The 26,771-nt window shown below is 57.2% G+C and overlaps 1 protein-coding gene across 4 annotated transcripts in view; it reads right to left on the reverse strand.

Moving 5' to 3' along the window:
* RBM19 (RNA binding motif protein 19) overlaps positions 1–26,771 on the reverse strand; it is a 116,944-nt gene that overhangs the window by 56,570 nt on the left and 33,603 nt on the right. For all 4 annotated transcript variants that reach the window (XM_024566792.4, XM_024566789.4, XM_024566793.4 and 1 more), the window contains exon 21: positions 26,375–26,491. In XM_024566792.4, the coding sequence (XP_024422560.2) occupies positions 26,375–26,491 (117 nt within the window). The remainder of the gene's footprint in view (positions 1–26,374; positions 26,492–26,771) is intronic.

Below are 26,771 nucleotides of genomic sequence, written 5' to 3' on the forward strand. Positions count from 1 at the left end.
AGCTGTTTACCTCACCAGTGAGTTAGAGAGCAGCGTCGGCCAAGTTTGCGAGGAGGGAAAGTGCACCGCCACACCCCGGGTGATGCACACGGGCCTGGCCGTGCTTTACCTCCCGCTCCCTCTCGGTGCGCGGGAGAGGGGCTGTTTGTGCGAATCTTGCTGTGCCTCCCCATCCTCTCTCCCCGGCCCCCCTAACTCCTCCGCTCCATGCAGAAGAGGAGGACAACGAGGACCGTGGCCACAGCCTTTTCCGAGGCAGCACGCCTGGGTGACCTGCGCCTCGGGGTGGGAGATAATTAAAGCCTGACTGGATTTCTCTGGCAGCACTCACGCCCTCAGAGGAAGAAGAGAAACCGCATCTGGATCAGCCAGGGTGTTTCCCACCCCCTGGTGGGGAGCTGCTCCCCACCAGCAAGGGCGAGTTAGCGCCCACGTTCGGCGTCCCCTCAGACCGGGAGGGACCGGACGTCTGGGGGCGCCACTGGAGCAGGGGTCTGAGCATGCAGTGGGGTCAGGCAGCTCCTCTGCTCTGGGCCTCGGCTTGCTCATCTGACGAAAGGGGACAACAGGTTCAAGTTGAGATGAGGATTCAGCGACATGGTGTCTCTGAAGCAATGGGAACGAGGGAGGAAGCAGATGACGGGATGCGGGAGGGAGGCGACTAAGGCAGGTAGGAGAAGCCCTCCCTAGGGAGCACCCTGCTATTTGTGTTCTCGCCTGTCCTTAGGGCCCAGGGCCCCCATTACAGACGCAGGGGAGGTGCTGCCCCTGCCATGGGCTGTCCCTGAGGCCAGGGAGGTGCTGTCTCAGCCTCTCCCACTTGGGTGTGGTTTGCACGCTGGCATTCTGGGGGGACTTCACTTGAAACGAGGTTTCCCTTGTGGGGAGACATCCCCTCGGCTACACCAGTGAGCATCAGCGTGTTCCAGAAACACTCACTGAAGGTGTGTGGGGGTGGGTCAGTCTCCCCTGCAGGCAGGCAGAGCAGGCAGAGCCCCGAGACCAGATGTGGCCAGCGAAGAGAGAGCAGAAGCCTGGGTGTGGTGTCCAGCTCCCTCTTCCCTGCCGAGGGGAAGCCTGAGACTCCGTCTGGGCCCTGAGAGAGAGAAGGAGAGGAGCAGAGCCCGGACATGCGCACAGGTGGGGTGGCGTTTGGCTACCGAGGCCCAGGGCTTGGTTGTGGCTGCAGCACGCGGAGGCCATCCTGACTAGTGCAGGCCCTTAGCCCTGGACGGTGCTTCCCATTTGAAGTGATGAGAAAAGGCGCTGGTTCTTTCAGACCAGGGGTTGACAAGCCATGGCCCCTGGGCCAGACCCGGCCCCTACCCGACTGGGGGAATATAGTCTAACTGGAGCGCCACTAGGCCCCGGGCTTACGAACCATCTATGGCAGCCACCTGGGCACCTGGCGGCTGTCCGGTCGATACACAACATTCGCCATCACAACTCTGCCCACAAGTCTGACGAGCCCAGTTCTTGACCCATCTCACCCCCCACCACCCCCACGCCGAGGCATCCCAGGGCCCTGGGGCCGCCTCCCGCACCGCTGCGTGCTACTCTACTCACGCTGCCCTGATGAGCAGGGGTCTTTGCCTCCACGCCCCCGAGGTACGTGTTTTCCTTAATCAGGTACTCATTAGACCAAGGGGCACTTGCTAGAGGCCATGAGAAAACCCAAGTCAACTGGTAATTAGGGAGGTTTGCAGAGACAGTCCTTACGCCTCTCCACCTCACCTCCCGACCTGTCGTCTACCCGAGGGGCCTAATGAGGGACCATGCCGGGGGAGCCCACCATTGAGAAGGCTGAGCCTGGCACCCACGGTGGCCCCGGCCCAGGGGGAGGAAAGCCCGCCTCCTCGCCCTGCCATGGAGCAACAAGACGCGGTGCTGAGGGAACAGGGAGCTGCCCTCACCCTCACCCAACAGACACGCTGCGGCACGGACCCGAGACGGGAGGCAGGCAGTCTGAGGTCGCCAACGGGTCTCCACATAAGAAAACTGCTCCCCAAACGAGATCCTCACCGAGGTATGTGAGTGGAAGGAAAAGAAAAAGGCAGCGGGGGGGGGGCGGGGGTAGATATGACCGCCGACAACAGTTTTCCTGGAGTGAAGCATGAGAAACTGGCCGCAGGGGCTGCGGTGGGAGCGGACAGGGGCCAGACCTCGCACCCCCCTTCCCACCCGTCTCCCCTCAGGCCCAGATTTTGCTGCAGCTGGGCTGAGGCTGTGGTGGCCAACCTCGTGACCGCTCCCATGCCCTCCTCCCTGCCAGGCCCCCACCCCCAGCCTGGACTCTAGGTCACAGCCACGCCGATTCAGGGCTGGAGCGCACCCTGCCCGCCTTGCCTCTGCGAGGCTAGATCTTTCTCACCATGAGTCTCAGGTCACAGACCCCTCCTCAGGGAAGCCTCCCCCGCCCATCAGCCTGTCAGCCCAGGGCAAGTTAGCACGGTGTGTGCCACTCTCCAGCGCTACCCATCCACTGTCCGTCTTCCTGCCTGAGCACACCATCCTCACAGGCAGGGCAGGGGCGTCGCTGGTCTTGGCCACCCCTGCACCCCCAGGGCCCCACCATGCACTTGCTAACTCAGGAAATAAACGGACAAAGGGAAGAATTCAGTCTGTAGAAAGGAAGGGGTCCTCTCTGCCCCCGCCCCACCTCCTGGAAGCAAGCCGTCACCAAACTTCCCTGAGTTCTGGGCCTGTCACCATGAGCACCGACACCACACGCTAAGAGCCCCCACCCCCGATTTGCTTCCCCACACGCACCAGGCTTGTCCCAGTGGGGCGCCGCAGTAACGGCTGTGGGACAGAGGTGCACGCCCTGTCCTGCATCCCCCACCTGGCCCGGTAACGACTTTCCCGACCAAGTTTCTCGGCAGCTGAGGCTGCAGAAGAAAGTGAGGCCGCAGCGACGGCCGCGGTTGCCATGATTCCGCCGCTGTGGTGGCGAACCTCAGAGTGCTGGCCCCCTGGGAATAACTTAACCATCTGTCATGGGAAGGGAGGAAGAGGGACCAGTGTCGTGTGGCTGGATGTCCCCACCTCCAAAACCAATCTCAGTTTCCGTGGCCAGGGCAGGCCCCCAGATGCAGACATGGAAGAGAGAGAACTTTTTTTTTTTTTTTTAAGCCGGGACCCAGGTGGGAATGCCTTAAATATCTACTTTTGTGGGAGGGAAACAAGTGAATCGGAACCACCGCAGGGATTTCCACTCCAGACCGAGTCTCTCTCTGGCCGCCAGTTACGTTCCTTTTACATCCAGAGCTTGGAGTGTCTTCCTTGAAAGCAACCGCTCGTCAGAGCCTTTGACTGGCTCCCCCTCCTCCAGGGAGGAAGATGAAGCCAGGAACAGAGGGCCAGTGACGCCTTCTCTGCAGCTGGGGCCGCGGGTGTAGACAAGACAGAGCCCCCCTGTTCCGGCCCCGTGACTGCTGGTCTCCCTCACTTGAGAGGTTTCTTCCACTGGCGGGAGAAGCCCCTTCGTGCTACCGACACCTGTGGCTCTCAAAGCGGTGGGGACGGGACTGTCCCTTTAGGAGGCCCAACTACTCTGGTGGGTGGAAGGACAGGAGGTGTGCACACCCCCTTGCCCCTGGGGGCGCATCCACAGACTTCCCGTTCCCGACTGTGCACCTGGCCATCACTCAGGCTGCTGAAGCCCGACCCTCTCAGGCCAGAACTTCTGCCCCCGAACCTCTCAGGCCACCACCAGCAGGGCAGAGCCCTGGTGGCCTCTGTCCTCCAGGAGTGTGGCTGGGATCCATCTCCTCCTGTCTGGGGAGAAATCGCTCTGGAAGCTGGGGTGACGAGCCAGTGAACGGAGATAGTATGGGAGGAGGCTGGGGCCTCCTGGCTCGGGGTGAACAGAAAACCGCCATCCTCTTGGAACGGGCAGATGGACAGGCCACCTGTAGCGGGCACTGTTCCCTCTGCTCTCTCCAGCTGTTTAGAGACCTCGGAAACCTGGCCTGTGTGTCCCTGTGACCTTGAGCAAGTCACCGACCCCACGAGTGAACTGGCCTCAACAGCCAGTCCCCTCCACTGGGGTAGCTCCCTGACAGTCCCCATGGGCAGGCACCCCCAGCCCTGCTGCCCCACTGGGGACATTCCGAGCCACCGCGCCGATTCCAGGGGTGCAGGTTCAGGACCTGGTGCTTACTCCAGGCCTGCACCCCCAGGCGGTCGCGTGCCACACTAAAGCCCCCACTTCTTCCCAGGAGCGGGTGGTGGGTGGCAAAGTCCTGGGGATGCCTGGAGAAAAGTGGTGAGTCTCAGCATTTTGGGGGAAAAGGCAAAAGAGAAGGAGTAACAAAGAAATATAATTTTGAGGAACAGAAAATGCGGAAGAAGCAGGCCATTCTCCCAAAGAACATTCTTGCCCAGAAGGTGCTGTGGTGCCCTGGCTGGTGTGGCTCAGCTGTCCAGTTGCAGGTCCGATCGCTGGTTGTGGTGCGTGCCGGGAACTACAGCCAAGCTGGCCTGCGACCGCCACTTGTTCGGCACAGCCCGCGAGCTGAGAATGGTTTCCCCGTTTGTACGTGGTTGTAAGGAGAAAATCAAGAGTAACAGTTCATGACACGAGAACCATGGGACACCCCCACTTCAGTGCCCACAGTGAAGCTGTGCTGAGCCAGCCGTGTCCACGCGCGTACCTTCTGCGGACGGCTGCGTTCCAAGTACGGGGCGCAGTGGACCACGGGGACAGAGACCGTCCGACCCCGGAGCTGAAAGCATCTGCTGCCTGGCTCTCTGTGGACACAGCCTGCCGACCTCCCATCCAGGAGAGTGACCGCAGCCTTGTCTGCCGCGGGCCTGCATCAGCGGGGCGGGGGCAGTTTTAAAAAATGCCAGCACCCGGAGGTTCCGATTTCACTGGGCTAAGGCCCAGGATTCCTTACGTTGTGAAAGGCAACCTGGAGGTGCAGCCGGGCCTATGGTCAGGGCCCTTAACCTGCTGCTGTCATCCGTCACCAAGCTGGGAAGACAGAGGTGGGCACAGAATGCCCCTCCATTAAGATTCTGAGTCGGGGCCTTTGGAATACTCGAGGCTTCAGAAGCATTCCCTTGGAAAGGCCCTTCCATCCTCACAGTTTCACGCCACCACGCAGCACGGTCCTGAAGAACCAACATTGCATCCCTCGAGGGGCACTTGGTACTGCTCTGCGACCCCTCTGCATTTCAGGATGAAGCTAGTCTGCCTTTGAACCTGATCTTCTGCATCCAAATTCTGGTGGCTGACGGCGCCGGGTCACGAGGAGTGGTCTTCACTATTCATGTGGTTTCCGATTCCTGGCAGGTACAATAATTACTGCAATGTCCTTACATTTGTACTGTTTTTTCAAAGCCCCTTCACGAGCATTCTCTCAAGATTTGCGAGAAAAGGAGACGAGGTGGGAGGATGGGGCCCGAGTCTACCCACTCACCAGCTGAGGGTCTGGGGCTGTGCGAGGGCCGGCCGGGAGCAGAGGGGCTAGGGCTGGGGCCTCTGGCAGATCCGGGTTTCAACCCCATCCCCCCTGCTTCTGGGCTGCAGGCAAGGGAGGTCGCCTGAGTTTCTCTTCCCTCCCTTTTCTCTGAAACGGAGGTAAAAACACCGTCCTCCTGGGACTGCTGTGGAGACTGGAATAAAAGGGAGGGGTGAGAACTGGGCCTGGCACGGAGCTCAGGGGCGTCTCTAAAAACAAGCTAAGGGCCTCTGGGAATCCGTGGGGGCCCCTGTGGCTGTCGCAGTGATGGGAAGCGCTGCTGGCTTTTTCTGGGTGGCAGCCACTCCTGTGAAAGGGACAGCCCTGCATGCCAACAGCACCCCCACTCGGAAACACTGGGACACTCCCAGGTCCGGTATTGTCTTCTCTGGAAACGAGGTCCCTTCCCTTGTGAGAGTCCGGGGTTTCTCGGCCACGGCACTCCTGACATCTTGGGGGGAACTTCTTTGTTTGGGGGCTGAGCTGCGCCTTGCCGGGTGCTTAGCAGCACCCAGCCCGTGCCCACTGGAAGCCAGGGGCTCTCCCTGTGTCCCGACAACCCTAAGTGACTGCACGCACTGCCAAAGGTCTCAACGGGCAAAAGCTGGACACTCCAAGGATATGGCTTTTGCTCAGCTCTCTGGTGCCAGCAGGCATGGAGAACCCATGGGCGCGCAGTGGGCGCACACCTCCAACTCCCAGGGTGACCTCGGTCCCAGGTGTGATGACGGCAGCTGGAACTCAAAGCGAGAGACCCCGTTGTGCGAGTCTGAGTGGGTGTGGGAGGTTGGGGGAGGAAACAGGAGTGACGCACCGTCTCCCGTGCGTGGCCCACAAAGGTTACACTCGCCAGCAGTCGCTATGCGTCTGAGGCTGCCCCCAAGGGTCCTCAATTTAAGGCAGAAGTGTGCTCGCTTCCCAATCGCAAAACGTCTGCTTTCTGGTGTCGCTAACGTTTTTTTTCATATTTAAAAATAAATAAATAAAAAGGAGAGAAAAGAATGAATTTTAAACTGCTTGGGTAAAAGGCAGTGAACATGAAGCATTACTTATTCCCCTGCCTCAACGCACCGCGCTGGGAAAGAACACGTGGGACGATTTACGTCACGGAGAGAGGAGACTCTTCGAGGAAGAAGGGCAAACCCGCGCACCCCTGCACTTCAGCATGTGGTCACCTCACTAATCTGGCGAATGAACTCAGACAAGGCTGAGTGGCTGTTTGGACAGATCCTCAGCCCCCACCCCACCCTTGCTGCCCAAACCCTAAATAAAATAAATAAAACACAAGGCACAGCCTGAGTCTTTTACAGTTGGTTTCTCTAGCGAGAGTCACAGAACCGCTAATGCTGAGGGGCTGCGGGGCTCAGCCAGGCCGGCTCTGGGCCTGGAGTGGCCGGGCGTGTCCCTGCCTCTGCTCTCATCTGCTTGTCCTCCCTGGGCTCCCCTCCTGGCCTCCCTGCTCCCTGCTTGTGGCGGGGGCGGGTGGGCTTGGTTATTACTCAGCACACTGCCACAGGAGTCTTCAGCCGATCAGAGGCGATGGCAGCGCCTGCACCTTGCTGACAGCTGCTGTCAGAACACTCTCTCGACCGGCGGCTCGATAATAACTCGAAAATGAGACACAAATGAGGGACTCTTCGTGCGTGGGGCTGTGCCGCCACTCTCCCCCACCCCACCGGCTTCCAAGCGTGGCAGGGAAGGCTCGGGGATGCTAGAATGGAGACAAGCTCTGGCCACTTCAGACAGATGGGTTAAAAAAACCAGCGGAACCAGCTAGCCGAGGAAGACTGTCCCCACTCCACCCCCTTCCCAGGGGTCCCCCAGGACTTCGGAGCGGGTGGGAAATCCCTCCCGGAAGCGATGCTGCGCACTCCTGCGGGCTGCACTGGGGTGTGCGGATGGAGTCTCTGAGTGGCAACAACCCGTGGGGTGTTTTCTGTGCACCAACCTGAGGAGGCTGCGGCCAAGAAAGAGAAGGAACCGTGGGCTCCATCCTGGAGACATCGCAAGGGTCCCTGGGCCCCTCCCACAGACCACAGCGGGGCTGCTGGGCTGTCTTTCTGTTTTTATTCATCAAACCAACTCTCTTCCTAAAACTGGGGCTGTTTCTCCCACGGGGAAGTCAACATTCGCACAACTTGTTTAGAAAAGCACAAACAAGCCTCAGGGAATACAGAGTGTGTGGTCAGCACTTCCCCAGCTTTCCCGGGAGGGAGGGGGCTTTGCGCTGCGTGAGGAGGCAAGCAGACCTGGGACTTCCTTCTCATTGGCCGGGGTGCGTGCTTGCCTGGGGACTCTCTCTGCCTGTCAAGGCAGGGTCTCTAGCTGTCCAGGTGGGGCGGGGGGGGGGGGGGGGGGGAGGGTGGACAGGGGCTGTGACATTCATTTACTTGAGGCTACAGGACATCTGTGAAAATTCCTTCCTCACCTAGGAGGTTCAGAGGCCCTTAAAAATGCACTGAATTTTTCTTTGACTGTTCTGGATGGCGCTCAGCTGTATTAAGAGAAGCAGAGGTGATGCCTGGGCTGTGGTAAAGAAAGCGCTTTTGCGAACCAGCCGTTAAAGGATCTTTATTGAAAGTCAAGGTGGGCAGAGTACAATCGTCCCAGGGAAGTGCCATAGGGCCGTCTGGATTAAAACCTCTTCCACGCGCCTATCTTTCTTCCCACGCCTTCCCTCACAGAAAGCCTTTATTCCTCCGTCCACGCGTCGGGTAAACATCTCGCGCTTTCCGAGCGTGTGTGACAATGCACGCCCTGAACAGCCCTGTCTGTGTCGGCCGCGCCTGCTTCCAACAGCAAACTCACACAAAGGAAGCATCGGCCAGTGTAACTTACTCTGGGAGCCAAGCCATTATCTCAGGCTTTGAAGTGCCACACTTGGAAGGACAAGAGGCTCTCAGGATTCAGGAATAGGGGGGATGCCAACGATTTGGGGGTTACGTCAAACCTCACCTACAGCGCCAGGGAAAGAGGGTGGACTAGAGCTCGGGCTCAGGCCTCAGCGCTGCCAGTCAACCAGGGCCAAAACCTCAGGCTAGGCGCCCCACGTTCCCACCTTGGGCTCCTCACCTGGAGATGGTGGCATTGCCACCTGCCCCGCCCACAGGGGCATGGGTAGGAGGACGCAGGGAAGTGCATGTGAGAGAGATTGCTGCGGCCGGTGGTGGGAATGTGGGCAGGGCCGGGGAGGGGGTGCTTTGGCTTTTGTTGAACTTCCCAAACTCTCTGGAAGGGGCTACTTTTCTCATCAGAAGACAGACTTTTAGAAGAGGAAAAGTGTGACTTGCTAATAACAGAGGAAGATTCCATAGAGTTTTGTGTATACAAGAGTTTTGAAAGTACATAAATCACTGGACAAAAAAACCACCCCACGGAGGCGGTACTGTCCTGGCCTCACTTCACACAACTCGGATTTCAAAAGGGTTAGTGGCTTTGCAGGTAAAGAGCAGGGGAACAGAGGCGGGGCGGCCGGGTCGCTGAGAGTCACCCACAGGCCCGTCACATGTGGGCTGCGTCCTGAGCTTGAGCCAGAGTGTTCTGTGACCCCCTCTACGCTGCCCCCCTGCCCCCGCCCTGGCAATCTAATAAAACAATGGGTGACTGCCCTGTTTTAAGAAACTCTTTCCCTTCGGACTGTGAAGCAGCCTCTGCGCTCAGTGCAGGCAACCGCCCAACACACGGGAGCACAGAGAAGGAATAAAGAGAGCCAGCAGCTCATCGACGACGACTATGACTTCGATGCACTTCCTTCCAGTCCTTTTTCTCTGTTCACTCAGCGATCACATGTACACGCTGTTCAGACTCTTGCTTCCTTCACTGAACTGCTGGATCGAAAGCACTGCCCCTCACAGAATGACTAGATCAACGGGTAAGGGCATTTTTAAGGTTCTAGACCTGTGCCGTCCAATAGGGCAGCCACCGCCACGTGTGACTATTTGAGATGAAAAACGTCTGTTTTGCTCTTTAAGGCTCAATTAAATAAAACTGAAATTCACTTCCTCAGTTGCACAAGCCACCTGCCGAGCGCTCGATGGTCACATATTTCCACTGTTGCAGGAAATCCTCCAGAACACAGCTGCTCTCGGCACACCTTGCTGACGCACAGCACAGGCTAGCCCGGCACAGCCCAGCACGGCACAAGGCACGGCCCAGCACGGCACAGCGAGCACGTGTCAGGCCCCCACCTTCTCCCAATCCGGCACGACCAGCCCCTTTCTTCTGCCCTCCTTCTACTTCTTTCTCTCCACACGACTCACGACTTCTCAACACTTTCCAGCCAGGTACCTTCTCCCAGACGGCAAATGAGAAGACACACTTCTAAAGACTCCGTGAGTGCGACTACAAGCTGACTCGTGCTTATTTTAACATTTCACGTAAACACCGCCCGTTACTCCACAACAGGGCTGTATCGGTGCCCAAACTAAAATATCACTTGTTTCTGTACTACTGAGTAAAACACGCTGGAGAAGATGATGCTTGTCAGTCTTACGGTTTTAGGTACAGTGAGTCCGCACTTAATGTCATCAGTAGGTTCTGTGACTTTACACGAAACCATATCCAGCTTCACACAGGCTGACTGCTATGACCAGAGTCAAGTTCCTACAGCATCTCATCGACGCTGAACGAGACGACGTTCTGTGAGGGCCTCTTGTATCAGACCACAGACAGAGCATGCGCTCTCTAGTTGAGGGCTGGGGGGCAGATTAAAAATTAGCAGGTCCTGGTGCCTTCCCCCTTCTTGCTTTGGCTGCTAGGAAGCTCAGGGTTAAGTTTAGTGCCTCTTTCCTGAAGTATTTCTCAGTCCGGGAGTTGTAATAGAATTTTCTTCCAACTGACATTTTTTCTTAAATGTCTACACTGATGAATTAAGGTCTTAACCCTTCAGAAGTGAGGAATATACTTGTAAATAAAAAGAAAATACGAAGAACCTTTACAGGTTCCTAGGCAAGTTGCTGGAACCTTGACTGGAGCTCACAGAGCTTCGCCTTCCTGGAAAGGGAGGGAGCTGCAGGCCTGCTCCTCCCCACGGGGGACGCCCTGGGCCAGCACTCGAGGCCTGGGCCGTCTGACTGGGGCGCCCAGGCTCTGTCTCAGGGTGCTTTGGAGAGCTCCAGCGGGACACACCTCGTGGGGTGGTGCTAAAGCCACAGGGGGGCAGCCACCTGCCCGCAGGTGCCCTGTGCTTTCGGATGCTGGACAGGGACTGCGCCCTTCTACAAGCCTGCTCTCTGGCCAGAAGACAAGGCCCATCACAGGGGTGGCTGCACACGACGAGAGCTGCTTCGGCCAGCGGCCAGGAAGCCCCATTAGCCAAGGCTCCTGCCCGTGCGCAGTGATAACTCATATTCACAATGCTGACCCGGGGCCCTGCAGGCCCTGAGTCGCCTTCTGGATCGTCAGAGACTCAATTACACCCCATCGAGCTCCAGTGTTGAGTATGTTTTATTCTAATCTAATTCCTTGGAAATTGGCCATCCATGGTTATCAATGGTAGCTCTCCATTAACCGGAATGGTGGTCTGCCAGGAAGCCCTACCCCCTACTCAGTTATTAGGAGATGTCCATCAGCCTTTAAAGGACAATGGGCCAGCTGCAGAGCAGCAGGGACACGGGAAGGCCGGCTGGTAGAGTAGGAGAGCCCAGGCTGGGTGTCCACCGGCTTGCCCCCTCTGCACTCTGAACTCCGTTTTCCTCATCTGTAAAATGGGCTGCATGGTCCCGCGGAGGAGAGAGGGGACGCTGGGCATTAAGAACTAGGTAGAGCTCCACGGACTAAACCGGAAAGAAATCCAGACACCTTCCAGAGGAGCGAGGGAAGGTTCACGAAACATAAACACGGCACCATTTCTGTCCGAGCAGGCCCAGCGCAATGGCATATGCAGGCCGCAGGGTCACACGTGGACCAGACGCAGAGACAAGACCGAAAGCAGCTGCACCGAACGGATAGTGTGAGTTCCTCTGGGGAGGCGGGCGGCGCCACGCTAAGGGCGACAGTCTGTCTTTCGATGCAGAAAATATATCTGTGTTTTAGTCCTGCGATTACAGTTTACTTTTTAAGTCAGAAAAACCCGCACTTGCAGAGACAGCACGCATGTGTGAGGGCTAACCGCAGGGTTCAACGCAGGGCTCCTCCTGCGGGCCGGAGGTGGCCACACGTTGCGTTCTTGTGCGGTTTAACCTAGCACCTGTAGGCCGTGTGCTCCAGCCAGCCAGATGGCCGCAGGGGGCTGGAAGGAGGGACGAAAACCAACCAAAGCAAACAAAACCAGAAGCCCCTAGGCCTGGGGTTCTCCGATCTTCCCTGTTAATGTGCTCCCCCTGACCCGAAAATCGGGGATGCAGCAGCCCCCTCACATAACATGCTGCTGAGAGCTGGAGGATTTCTCAGCTCGGCGCCGCAGACACTTCAGCGGCTAAGGGTGGACAAGGCCATCCGCTGCCCCTGACTGGGGAGAGCCTCTCCCCACCCCCAACGCCAGGGTCCAGACTGTGGGTGCCGGCCCCCACCAGGAACACTCTGAGGCAGGGACATTCAAGCAAATTAATTTTCTTCTAAGACTTTTATGGTTTGGATGCTCTCATGACACCCCTCTGAGATGACTGCAGGCAGCTGGGGGACCTTCCAAAACCTGAGCTGGGAAATCAGTGTACTTTACAAGGGATCAGAGGAGAAGGGCAGGGAGGCAGGAGGAACAGCCTGATAACCCGGGGCACCAACCCTGAGCCCCCACAGGGAAATGAGTCGAAACCGAACGGAATCTTGAGGCCAGCAGAGGCTTTCTGGTTGCATTACAGTGAAATAACACTAACTACAGGTTCCCGAACTTCCTTGGGCCGCAGTGCCTGCAGTGTCTCAGTGGGTTTTCCACGGCATCTGTAAGCCAAAAAATACCAAACAGTCCCGTCGTAACTTAATAGCCTGACCTATGAACAGGTCTAAACAATTTAACAGGAGCTGGCACCATCTCGGATAGATGTTACTGTGTTTCTCTAGGAAACCTAACCTATCCCACAGTGCACCTGTGAGGTCACGGAGGCATCCCAAGGTTCCTCGGCACACAGTTTGAGAACCATGGTGCTGGGCAAGCAGCTTTACTTTCAGCAACTCATTGAATACTCGTAATAACCCCAACACGTATGTGCTATGGTCCTCACTTCACCAGTTCAGGGTATTTCAATGACTGCTCCAAGCCGGACAGATGGTAATAATGGAGGAGCCAACATCCACCACCAGTCCGGCAGACCCCCGGGGCTGCCACGGTCAGCTGTACAGGTCGGACGGAGCTCCAGTGGTGGGACTCCCACTGGTCCCGGCGCTGACGCTCTAAGATGCTGTCTCTAAGTCAAGCAACCTTCGCACACAGTGTCCAGCTGGAAGAGCCCCTTCACTGAGCGGCCCCTTGTTGGGTGACTTCGATGACACCCAGTGGCGCCTCTGTCCACATCCTCCCCCAGCACACTCAAGACTGGCTAACAGGCTCCCCAAACTGTATTCGCCCTTGGTGACAGGCAGCAGAATGACCGAGACCACGCCATCAGGTGAGTAATGACTGGTGGCGTTCAACCACGGGGGGCCTTGGCAGGGAAAAGGACCCCAGGTCTACGCGGACCCCACCAGCATCTCAGACCGGAAATGTGAGCCGCGGAAAGAGCTCATTTACCAGAAGAGTTTTTCAACACGCGGCCCGCTGCCTTGCAGGTAGATCTGGGTGCACGCGTGTGTGAGGGGAGGGAGGGCAGGGCTGGGGGGGATAGGCTACTTTTGTGGGATCATTGTCAAACCTTCTGTGCGCATTTACACCATCGAACTTAACAGGTGTATTACAACCGTGCTATAGAGACCTGGCACACGGTGGTACAGGCTCGCTGACCGCAGAAGACCTGGCCGCGGTGGCCGGTCCCTCTCCTCAGCGTGGGAGTGGGTGCTGTGTCTGGGGAACCCATCTTTATACTGGCCAACCTGCAGCAAGAGATCAGCCAATCGGCAGGAGTGACCGACCGACGAAGCACTTCTCTGTTCTCAGTTCTGAGAGTGGGTACTCGGTTATCCATCACGGGTCACGTCAACGACTCTACAAAGCTAACTTGTTTCCCTGTGACTGAGGCAGCGCCCATAGCGGCGAAGGGAGGCCGCGTGCGGAGAGGCGTCTGGTGACTGGCCGAGACCCTGATGAGCGAGGGGTCTGAACATGCTGCCCTGGGAGCGCCTTTGTCCGGCGACCCGCCCTGGACAGACTGGCGCAGGTGCTCTCTGGGTTCGCATCTCGGACCCACGCGCGCCAGACGGCGTGCAGATCTGGACCCGAGGCTACATCCTCCTAAGGTTAAAACCCACGTTCTGAACCTCGCTTCGCAAAACACCACCCATCACACTGAACTAATGTTCTTAATTTGAATTTTATTGATTTTAAATTTTGTTTGTATTTAATTTGAGAATGGGTTCTGGTTTTATGGTCCTAAGAGAACCACGAGCGGAAGCTGTCAGTTTACTCTGAGTTTTACATCTACACACACTTAAGTCGCATATTAATAAAAATATTTACATTATCCCCGCGGGGCAGAGCTGTGAGATTTTCACCTTTCTTTAAAAGAGCTCTTGATGCATTACTCGAGTCTGACAAACACAGGTCTCGGGCCCTGATGTGATGAAATGTCCCTTTTGGACAGAAAACCCTTTCACAGAAGATCCTGCACTGAAGCCCCCTCGCTTCAGTGTCCTTGGGGGGAGCAGAAAGATGAGGCTACTTTCCTCGGAGACCCAGCTGACCAGAGAGGACTGCACTTGCAGCCCAGCCCTCAGCTCTCAGTGCCATCAGGGCGCCTTGGAGGAGCTGCGGGCACGAACCACGCTATCTAGGACAGTTGCCCCGGGCCGGAGAAAGGCCACGTCCGCTACCAGAATCACTGACTTTGTCCTTACAGCAAACCAGACACAGCTGTGACTCTTGCTGTTCTACAGGGAGGTTGTAACCAGACCGACAATGTGGAAGACCTGGCCTCTACAAAAGGGTTTTAATGGAGTGAACCCCGTCTCCACTTCCCCTTAAGCCACGCCAGTCCCTTCCCTTCCCGGAGTTCACGTTTGTTTCTGTAACCCAGCGCCTGGCACAGTCCCTGCCTCATTAGAGATGCTTAGTAAATATTTGCTGAACCAACGAGCTCTTTCTTAACTAAAAAGCAGTACGCTGAGACCTCCCTTTTCCACGGGAAGCTCCGAGACCCCACGGGAGGAGACAGAAGTCACTCCTACTCAGAAGCCTCCCAGGACATCCTGGGGCCCCCGGCTGCCTTTCAGCACCCAGCCCGAGACTCCGAGCACAATTATCAGCTGCAACAATGAGCCGACTGCCGCCCTCCCGACAAGCCCAGACAAAGCCGGAGACCTTGTAGCTGAAAGGGAAGTGAATGGAGAGAGAGGAGGTGGGAAAGCAAGGTTGGAGCAGGCTGTGGGGACGGCGTCGGGGTCCGTGTCTGACCACACAGAATCAGGTCGCACAGTGCCACCCTAATCCCCAGGACCTGCACGCCCGCCCCAGGGTGCCCAGTCCCACTGTCTGGGCCTCTGTCACCTGATCTGGAACCAACCCGGCTGCGGATGGAAAGAAAACAGCCGCAATGTTAGACCAAATCTATGGGCCCACGGAATCTCAAAGAAAGGAAGAAAGTGACAACCCAAGTGTTTTCAGCCCTCAGAGTTTGCAGTGAGTTTTTCGAGGGGAAAACTCAGCAGGCTTCCACATGCGCCCCCGGGTTGGGACTGCTCTCTCCCCCAGCCCTCTGGAACTGGAAAAGCTCAAGCGACGGACACCATGTCCCTAGGCCAATACCCGCAGCGACTCACCTCCCAGAGGGTCTGTGGCAGACGTCACCAAGCAGTCACCATGCCACTTCCCGGGGAGCCCATGTGGCCCCACAACCCACCGACACAGAGTTCTGGCCTGCCATGACCAACGAGGACTGGTGTTGGCTCTCGTGGTGGAAGCTGTCCCCCATGGATGGCCTCACCAGGCAGGTCTGCCCTTCATTCAACAAACAGGCTTGGGAAGTCGTGCCGCCGCCCAAGGTCACACAGTGGGTGCGGGGCGGAACTGGGCCAGAATTCAGGATCCTTCTCACTTGGAAAATCACGCTGGCGCCTTTCCAAGGTGAGAGCCAATCCCGATGGCAGAAGGACAAGGGCAGCACGGAAAGGAAGAACTCAGGGAGCCGGAGCCCCTCCTCTGAGCCAGCGCTGCCCGGTCTTGGTGCCAGCAGCAGCGACTTTCCCAGCGCTGACCACCCCTGGGGGACACACTGCTAGGCCGAGAGCAGGATAATTTTTTAAAAAGCTAAGGGTCTGGAATTTCTGCAAAGTGGGCCTCTCAAATGAAGAGTTTCCCCTGGTGCCTGTCCCTACCCAGCCCCTTGGGGCAGCGTTCCTGGAGATGGTCAACAGGGAAGGCACGGGAGAAACGCGGCCTTGTGCCCAGCCTGCAAGACCAGCGGCTGCAGGGACAGAGACTGATGAGAGCCCAAGGAAGTTACACGCTGGTTTTTCCTCTCTGAACAGAGAAGAAACAGCTAAGCAGGGTTTTCTCACCCCACAAACGGCTGAAGCTTAGTATTTTTCTACATTCTCTACAGCACCAGGGTCACACACAAACCTACTAAATAAAAATAGATCCTAGGAGGTAGAATATGCTCACTGGGCCAGCCTGTTCATTTCCCTGGGCTCCATTAGCCTAGATTTAAGCAATAAAGCGTATATACTCTTTATAGAGCATATAAAAGTTGAAGTAATTTCTCTACCCCCCTCCCCCCAAACCTGGCTATTAACTGTGTGGCTGCTGAGTGTTCATTCCCTTCCGACCAAAGACTCGCTTGTGGTCAGACCTGTGGTGGACCCCAAGGCCCAGAGGACTCCTTCTCTGACCCCCACACACGCCACTGCCGACAACTCCCGGGTGGAAGTGTCTCGAAGGCAGTGCGCCTGGCCTCTCGCTCCAGCAGAAATCCCTTTTATGGCATCCTTAGCAGACTTAGCTTTAGCCTTTACTTGCTTGCCCCTGGTGATGGGCTACTCACTACTGCAGAGTACCCTTTTTTAATCCTTTATGGATTGGGGCTTATTCTTTTAATGTTTTACTTAGAGATAATAATAGGTTCACACGCGGTTGTAGGAAATAACCCATCACTCCTCCCCCGGCCCCCAACGGTCACACCCTACATAACTACAGCCCCCTTTGTGTGCGCATTTCATCCTATGCAATGCGATCGCACGCAGACTTGAGTGACTACAGCCAGCCGCTCAGAGAACGGGACGATCTATCACAGGGGTCCTGCCTGCTCCCCTTCTGTAGTCACGCCACCTCTCCCCCTGCCTGCCTCCCTAATCTGGGGACACCACTCATCCGCTCTGTCTCTCATTCTGGCATTTTAAGAGGTTATGGATGGTTTCACTTATATGTGGAATCTAAAAACAAAGCCAAACAAGCACACAAAATAAAAGCAGACGCACAGAAACAGAGACCAGAGGGACGGTTACCAGAGGGGAGGCTGTGGGGGGTTGGCGAAGAGGTGAGCAGGAATAGCAACCGCTGGTGTCAGGACAGGTCTGCACACTGACGGACGATTACTGCAGTTAGTGTGGCGAGCGCACTGTAAGGTATGATTCTAAGTTTCTGAAAAAGAATGTTCCGTAAATGGAATCACACAGCACGTAACCTTTCAGAATTAGCTTTTCCCCTCAGCATCGTTCTCTGGAGTCGTTCGGGCTCAATACTGTGCACGTATCAATACTGTGCTCTGTTTTCTCGCTTAGGAACATGCCCCAGCACGGATGGACCCCAATTCCACTCGCCGCCGAAGGACACCTGGGTCACGTCCAGTTTTGCGCTATTCCGAATAGAGCTGCGGTGAATGTCTGTGTGCAGACGTCTTACTTTCTCTTTCTTTTCTCTCTCCCCCTCCCTTCCTTCTTTGGTGACAGCTGTATTAAATATGATTCACTTCCCATACAACTCACCCACTTAAAGTGGACAAATCACTGTTTTTTTAGCATCTTCGGAGTCCTGCAACCATCAGCGAAGTCAATCTCAGAACATTCTCAGCCGCTTGAAAAGAAACCCCGCACCCTTCAGCGACTGCCCTCCCCCGCCTCGCCAGCCCCCAGCAACCATTGATCTACTTTCTCCCTCTCTCTGTGCGCCTGTTCTGGACATTTCCTATAAATGAAATCACACAGTACGAGGCCTTTTGTGCCTGTCTTCTTTCACTCGGCATAATGTTTTCAAGGTTCGTCCACGCTGCGGTGTGTCACTGCCTCATTCCTATTTATGGCAGAATAACATTCCATTGTACGGACAGACCACATCGGGTTCGCCCGCTCGTCAGCCGGTGGGCGTGCACACAGGTTTTTGTGCGAGTGGAAGTTTCTGTGTCCCTGGTTCGGGTGCCCAAGTGCAGTCGCCGGCGCCCATGGGGAGTGTGTGCTTTGTTCGTGAGATGCTGCCCGGGTGCCTCTGCCACGCAGCCACGCTGTCGACGTTCCCACCGGCAGTGTGCAAGAGACCCAGTTTCCCAGCATCCTCGTCGGCATTTTGGGTTAGTCCTGTTTTTTGCAGCCATTCTGATAGGCTTGCGTATTTCACTCATTTGTCCTCAGAGCAGAAACCTGATGCCGGGTGCCATGTGCGGTGAGTCTCAGCCCTGTCCTCTCCCCGCCAGCATTCCTTTTGTCAGCTGGCCAGCCCTAGGTCCTCCAATTTGTCTAGTCTGGTTTGCTCGTGCCCCGCCCCCCTACGCCAGTGGGCCCCACACTAAAACATTAAAAGCTCCATTCAAGCTGTGGTCACACATTGGGGGGCAGGAGGTGACCACATCTGGGACCTGGACCCCACGTGGTTCTGCTGGGCTGCACCGCACAGCGAACGTGAGCCCTGGAGTCCATTTGGAACCCCAGATCTTTTCTGTTGATAAGACATTAGGAAAGATGCCTGCTTCCGGTCCCTGGGATGTTCCCTTTGTGGAAGGATGAACTCCTTGGTCATTTCTGCTCCTGCCCTATCACCGCAATCATCTTTCCAGGTGGCTTCTTGCTTCCTTGGAACGTAGGGACCCGGGGACAGCAGTGGGCTCTCTGAAACTGGCCGGCGCTGACTCACAGAGGGCCCGCGTGCAGTGTTCACAGACTGGCCCTAAGAAGCCTCACATACACGTGCAGCCCCAGTGGTGACGCTGCTGAAGGCAGGAGTGTCACGAGGACTTAACAGCTGTGTGCTGCTGGGCACATCGGAGGGCGCAGGGCGCACCTCTGTCCCTGCTGCTGTTGTAGGAAAAAGTGCCTGGGACTGTAGGCCCGCCTGTGCTGCTCGCTCGGGGCTTAGGGCTTCCCGGGGTTTGTCAGGGACAGAAGGTGACGTTGTGAGCACAAAAGCACCGCACGGCTGGCCCTCTGGTAAGGGCTGTGCAAGCGCCCGGAGTCCACACAGCCTGCCTGGGTCACAGGGCTGAGGATGCGCCCGTGAGGAACAGCGACACAGCAACGCTGGTGCCACAGAGGACATCTGAGGAGCTGACAGGCAACCTGAACTGGGGTGTCCCCGACAGGACCGACCACCAGAACCCAGAACACACGGGCAGGTGACTGAGAATCACGGCATGGGCCCCACCATCATGGCCGGTGGCTGTGTAACACCTCACAGGTGAGGAAGGGGGCGTGGGTGGAGTGGGGCTGATGCCTCCCTGGGCCTGCCCACCCTCGATGCCCCCGGTGAGCTGCTTCGACCTAAATACAGCGGTCGTCCTCGACTCCCCTCTTCACCCCAGGCCTCTCCGCAGCCATCAGCCGGTCCCCACGAATGCAGCCCCACACTGACCGGCACTCCACCTCCACCATGGACACCTGGACAGGCCACAGTCACCTCTGGCCCAGGTGACCCCAAAGCCTCCTGGGAGGTCTCCTCACACTCACTCTGACCTATGTCCCTCACAAGACCTTTGACAGGACGTCAGACCCCCCACTCCCTCTGCTCAGAACCTGCAGCTGCTGTGGGATAAAAACCCAAAGGCCGGCAAGCGCAGAGGGCTGGGACAGCCCCCGGGAGCCTGGAGAACAAAGACACCAGACACTGAGCTACAAGCAAGCCACAGTGATTAGGACTGTGTATTGGCACAGGGGTAGACAAATAGACCCGTGAACGAGTCAGCGTGTCCAGGAGCAGACCCTCACACACACAGTCACCTGATTTATGACAAAATCAATACCGCAGAGTGGAGGAGAGAACGGTCTTCGCAACAAATCACGTCAGGCCCATTGAACACCCACACGGGGGGAAGCGTCCCTCGATCTCTGCCTCACGCCGCACACAAAAATCAATTGCAGACGGGTCGCACAGCCAAGTGTGAAAGGTCAGAGTTTTCAGAGGAAAACACACCAAGCTAACTTCATGCGCTTGGAGGAGGCCACGATTTCTTCCACAGGACACAGAAGTTCTCACCACGAAGGGGAGAAAATGACAGAGCGGCAATGCTAAGAGCCTCGTTCATCCAAGGACACCGTTAGGCTAACTGCACAACGGGAGCACGGGGGACGCCAGTCACACACCCACCGGAGAGCTGAGGTTTACAACATATAAACTTACACAAAATGTGACTAGGAAACTAACAAGAACAATGGATAAGAAAATCAGACAACTCCATTTTTAAAAAAATGGGCAAAAGACTTGAACAGGCATTCCACAAAAAAGTATATCCAAATACTCATATAAAAAAACATTTGATTTCTTGAGCCATCAGGAAAGTGCAAATTAAAACCGCAGTGTGATGGTGCCATCACAAATCCACGAAACGGCTAAAAAGAGAAAGACAGACAATACCAAGTGTTGGCAAGGACAAGGGGCAACCAGAACGTCCAAACAGAGCAAACGGATACCACTCCTTTGGGAAGGGGGTTCAGAAATACCTACTAATGCTGACACAGGCACATCCCATGACCCAGCAATACGGCCCCCACACAGACACCCTACAGAGACCAAGCACATGGCCACCGAAAGACACACGCAAGAATGTTCACAGGAACAATATCTGAAATAGAAAAACAAGTGCAAACCGCTCAAACGCTCATCAGTAAAATGGGTACTTTTTAGGGCAGTGTGGCTACTCCGTACGATACTGCAACGGTGGACACCTGTCCTTACGCATTTGTCCAAACCCATGGGACACACAACAGCGAGAGGGACCTCGATGTAAACTGCGGACTCTGGGTGACGGCACGTCCATGCAGGTTCCCTGTCTGTAACATGTGGCCCACTCTGGTGGGGGTGCTGATGACGGGGGGAGGCTGTGCATGGGTGGAGATGGGACACGTGAGAACTCTCTGTACCTACCTCTCAACTTAGCTCTTAAAAACTAGTCTTCAAACAAAACAAGACAAATCGTCAGCCAAGGAGGAGGGGAATGGACCCCTGAGGAGGAAACGGGTCAGAGGGGGCAGTGGCTGTAGAAGTGAACCCAGAAACTGAGCCAGGGCCTCGCCCCTTGTCCTCAGTGGGGATCGAAGGGTTATGGTCTTACCTGTAATGTTTGTAAGTTTTATAAAAGGGGGGAAAAATACTTTGTGTAACTAAAACCAGAAAACCAAAACCCCTCACCTAGGGCATGCCCCACCTCCAGAGAGACCCACTGTGTAATTTAGCTGAGGGGCTGACACACTGCCCCCATAAAGGGCCAGAGAGCCAATAATTTGCAGGCTCCAGGGCCATTTGGTCTCTGACACAACTACTCAGCTCTGCCACCGGGGGTGACGCAGCCAGACAGCATGAAAATGACGACTGGGTGTGACGCCCTCCACCTAGGGGCTCTGCAGAGGTGGGGGCGGGTACCTGGGGACAGCCTCGCCCTCCTTGCCCCACCCATAACCAGGCTGAGGGTATCCTCTCCCCCCACCCACACTCCCCTACTCCAACGCTCTGGGCTGGCTGGTTTTGGGGTTTGTTTTTTTTTTTGCAGGACTTCTTCCCTAGGAAGCCTGGTAAACAGGAAGTAGCCCCATCGTCCAGGGCAGGTGACAGGGCGGGAAGCTCACTGCTTTTGGAAAAGTACTTCTGACAACCAGGAGTTAATCAGGCAGTGACCCCACACCTGGGCGAGGGGTACGAGGTGCAAGCCCGAGAGGAACTCAGCAGGCAAGCTGCCCTCTGCCTTCCCTCCAGGTCCCGGTCATGGTCACTGCAAGAGGAAATGAGGAGAGGAGGCCAGGGACAGACAGATGCGCTGGGGACAGGAGATGCAAGCCCTGTAATTAAGGTCTCCAGACACCTGTTGTGAGCTTGCCCATTCACACCCCTAGCAGGTGGTTCGCACCTCTGAGAAAGGAGGAAAAAAAAAGAGGCTCAGATGAAAAGCTCTCCCTCTGTAGCCTGCAGCCGCTGGCCCAGCCTGCCTGATCTGCCGGCAGTGCCCACCTGACATCCCTGACACTTGGGGACAGTCCCAGGGGGTGGGGCTCTGGCAGTGCTGCTGCAAAGCTGTGTGACCCTGGGCGAACTCCTCAGCCTCTCTGCCCCTCATGCGCCCTCTCTTCATCAGGACTCCACGGAGTCAGGTTCTGCGCAGGGACCCTGTGCTCAGCAAATACTTACCGAGCACCACGCTGTACCAGGGACCTGTGCACACAGCAGTGGGGTGTCTGAGATTCTAGCCTGGGGTGTGTCGGCGGGGGGAGGTGGGGTGACGTGCCAAACAACCATGTGGACAGCCCTCTGAGGGCAGCCATGAGGCGGGCCGGGTGGACCGCGCTGGGGGCTGCGGAAGAACGAGACAGGCCAAGCTGCCCTGGCTGGGGGTCGGGACTGAGGCAGTGGGAGGGGGAACGGAAGGCCTCACCTTAAACAGCAGTAACTCAGTGCCCTGGGGTAACTGCCCGCCCAGAGGAAGTGCAGTGTGAGCAGCTCTGCTCTCCCGGCGCCCGTCCCGAGCTGCACGTCGCGCTGGGCATCGCACATACACTGACTCATCGTCACCACCTAGCTGTCCGCCACGTCCCTCTTATTCCTGTTTTGCAGACGTGGAAAACTGAGGCTCAGAGCTGGGAAGTGGCACAGCCCAGGGAAAAGGGGAGCTGTCCCAACCCCACACAGTCTATCGGCAGGGGTGACCCCCACCAGCTCCCCACCTCTCCCGGAACTGAGAACTGCCTGGGCGTTCTTACGTCGTCCTCACAGGGCAGGTCAGTCCGCACCCTGCTCCTGAGCCACGACCCACGGAGGTAACTCGTGACGACAAGGACAACAACAGATGAGCCTCTGTGAAATGTCCCCAACCCCCGTCAGTCCGCCCACCCCTCCTCTCACTGAGCCTTTCCCGTCAGGGAGGGGAGGGAGGCGGGCACGGCTTTCGATCCCCTCCCGCAGAAGAGGAAACACTCTGACTCCAAACCTCCCGGTCTTTCTGTTGCCCTGCAGAGCCCAGCAGAACACGAACAGTCAAGGCCTCCTGTTCAAAAAGTAAGGACTTGAAGACGGGGAGAGCAGAGCACCATGTAAGTAAGCATGGGGCCACGTGCGACTCCCCAGGCCCGGCGCTCACGGCCCGCCTGTTGGCGGAACCCCCTTCCCAAAGATTACTGCCTTCCGGAAAGCTTGGCGTGAGCCGCCTGGCTCCTGGAGCGGACTCCAGTGCGGGAGGCCTGGGAGACGGGACACGCTCGGGGAAGGAGACACACACACACACACACACACACACACACACACACACACACGCTGCAGAGGACCTCCATTTGGCACTGCGGTAGAGCTCAGGCTCTGCCCAGGGCCAGACCCGCCCTGAGCTCGAAGCCGGTGGGGCCGCCGGCTCTGTGTTGAATGACTGCAGTGAGCGCTGGTTAGCGCCCACTCTGTGCAGGCGCTTGTGGTGAGGGCCTCACATGCACAATCTCATACAATCCTTTCAACGGCCCTCGCACTAGCCACATGGCGAGGGAGCTGGGTGCCAGACCGAGCGGGCTGATGACCCAGTGGAAGTGGGGCTCCAGAGCTGGTGTGTTCACTTGGAATCGGAGACGGCACTGACCACCCCGCAGGGCTGTTCCAGTGAATGGACACGTAATGACAAGAGGCACTTCGGCTCACAGTGCCTGACACAGGGGGTGGGCTTGAAAACTATGCTTACTGTTAATAACAGCCATTACCCTTTATTACTCTACCCTCGCCATAAACCACAGCACACACTGTCGTTAGTGTTTTACACCAGGGGAAACTGAGGCCCAGAAAGGGGGTGGTAGAGAGAGAGGACTGCTGTCTCCTAACCCACCACTGGGCCTCCACTCCGACTGTTCTGAAGGGTCAGCCCCACGTCGTCCCAGATGACGATCCCGCAGAACTGTGCCAGCTGCCTCCGGGCAGACAATGCCTCACTGGGCAGCTGTGGTCCCGGCTTGCATGGCCCCGTGGGCTGTCTTTGGAGACCCGAGGTGCTCTCCCACAGCCCTGCATGCACGGCGCACGCCCTGGGTATGGCACTGTCGGACTGTCTCTGCCACCCTCCTGCCTGCTCCTCCAGAGACGGTGAACTCCCTGGAGAGGAGCCTGTGCTGCTCCTGAGACAGCCACACGCTCAGTGCCCAGCGCAGAGCCCGTTACAGGGGACACTCTCGGGGTCCGCTGAGGGGACGTGGGAACCGACAGCGCCCTCTAGGCCTGGCAGCGCAGACTGACACCAACTTTCAGATCCTGGCTCAGCGGTGTGGTCCGGGCAGGATGCCTCACGTCCCCAGGCCTCCCATTTCCTTCCGGTGCAGAACGGACAAGGGCGTCCACCCCACCCCTCCTTCGCAGGTTGCCCAGCATAGAGCAATGGGAGCTCTGCAGATGGAGCTGTCATTTCGATCACACCTGGTAGGACAGGTCTGCAAAACCTGCCTGGACAAATGGACCAGACAGGTTCTCCCAAACCCTGAAACCTCCCCCTGGTTCTGACCTTTGCTGGACACTGGCTTTGTCTGAAATCAGGCCTGTGGTTTCCTGGACAAGCTTGCCTCCCCGAGAAGGCTCGCAGCGACCCCTGCTGGCCGCCCCTAGGAACTGCCCCAGACATGTGTACAACAAAGCAAGGTGAGCCTGCCTGGAAGTCTCCAGTCTCCAGGGGCTGATGAGAACTCCCTGTGGAACAACGGCAGGGAGAAGAGACACCGCGTGTTCCTATGCTCCGTGGACACTAATTCCTTGTCTTCTCAAAATAAATATAAAACGCGAGATCAAACAAAGTGTTTTCCCTTTCCACCGGGGTCTCTGTTCCCTGGAGAGGTGGTACCCTAAACCGACCTCGGGAGCAAGTGAAGCTGCCATCCCGACAGGACACTATTTCCTGCTCAACAGGTGCTGCGCACAGCACTCCCGTTTCCGCCGGGGAGTTCTCCAGTCGCGCTCTCCTTAAAGAGCAGGCGCCACAGGCTACGCTTCTGAACCTATTGTAACGACCACCTTACTCACTCCTCTTGACTGATCGCCGCAGGAAAACATCCCCCCAGACTGTCCCCATGCAGGGGAACCTGGCTCAAGCTCAGACCCTGCTGGACAGAACCCTGCGGGGCCGGTGTCTCTGCCTCAACCCCCGCTAACCACGCCTGTTAAGGAGCCGCACACTCATTTGTGACTCAGAACGCACGGGAGGATGGGGGCTTCGGAAGCAAACCCTCTAAATGACCCCCTTCTTTAACCCACTGAGTGAGCGCGCAGAGGCAGCTCTCGCACAGACGCGCCTCTCCAGTCTCTAAAACACAGAACTCACCTTCTGCACCCACAGGCGACCTTGCAAGACGCCAACTGGCAATTTTCACACAGATTTGCTCTCCACGCCAGAACCAGAAAAACACAGGTTGCGTGAACGGGGCCTCGTATGCAGAATCCTTCATGTTCACCCACGTGGGTTTCCAGAACTCTCTTAGGTCCCAGCCAAGCCTGACTGAGCTGCTTGGTTGGGGCTCATGTCATCTACTGTTCCGTTCTGAGGGCTGGACAGCCTCTCGGTGCCACGTGGCACACGCCTGGGAAGCGCCTCGGCTTCAAACATTCCCCTCATGCGGGCACTGCATCTGGGGCGTGGTGCTGGGTGCCACCTGGCTGCTCAGGAAAACCGGACGGCGTGAGGCACCAGCACAGGGCTGGCGACCTGGCGGGCCCTGGTCCCCAGACAGACTCTGTCCTGCACAGTGTCTGAGTTTAGACAGCGAGTGAGCCGCCAACCGCCCCCCCCCCCCCCCCGAGAGTTCGGTTGCCAGTTTCTCTTTCAAATTCGGAAAGAACTGGTCCAATAAAACCTGCACCTCTGCGTGACGTCACTGCATCAGTCCCCACGGAGCCTACTCCTGCAGGTCCCCTTACCTGCCGGGCTCCAGAGACCTCCACGTTTTGACCCCATGCTAGCAACTGCTAGACTGCGTTCCGTGTAGGTGATTTGCTCTCACCCCAAAAGGGGCTCCCTCTCCAGACCGCCACACAGACCAGTGGGCCCCGCCCTGGCTGGACATTTAAAATCCCAACGTCTGGGCCACACCCCTGATTGGGGGAATCCAACTGTGGGGGCTGGGCCTGAGCAAAGGCACGTTTTCAAGTCACCCAGTGATGCAAATGTGCCGCCGAGGTGAAGAACCACTGGCTTAAACCAAAGCAGTGACCTGGGCAACAGCAACTTCAGAAGCTCAAGGGCAGAGCTGATGGGGATGGAGAAGACCACCCTTTCCAGTCCCGCCTCTGGAGAGCAGTGGCTGAGATGGAGGGAGAGAAGTCACAGGCAGCCACAGATGACCTGGGAAAGACCATGGCGCTGACCTTCAGCAGAGCCACCGTGGCCCCGATGGCTGCCTTCCCCAAGGCTCCGGCAGGCTCCCCACACACACGCCTTCCCCTGGACCGAACCGGCGCGCCTCACCTGAAGAGCTCGCGGATCTCCCGGCTGTCAGCCTGGAAGGGGATGTTCCGCACCAGAATCTTGGAGGTGGTCTGCTTTCTGGGGACTTGTTTCTTCCGAGTGGATGTCAGGGCTGGCCTGCAGGGTGGGAAAAGGGGTTGGGTCACTTGGATGTCAGCAGCTGCTGCCCCTTCCCAGACCTGGTGCTCATCTGCTGCTCAGGTTGGGGAGCAGGGGGCGTAAGTGGGGCTGAGGTCTCGGGGGAGGGGCAGTGCCCCCGGGGGAGGCGGACCATGGCCTCTCTGGTCGACACATCCCACCCCTGGTGTCCCCCGCCCTTCACCTCAGGGACACGGGGCTATAAGAGACTCAGACGAGGGCGAGGCCTATCTCTCCCCACATGTAGTCTGCTCTGCGG

This window comes from Desmodus rotundus, chromosome 7 (assembly GCF_022682495.2).
Source record: "Desmodus rotundus isolate HL8 chromosome 7, HLdesRot8A.1, whole genome shotgun sequence".
Lineage (NCBI taxonomy): Eukaryota > Metazoa > Chordata > Mammalia > Chiroptera > Phyllostomidae > Desmodus > Desmodus rotundus.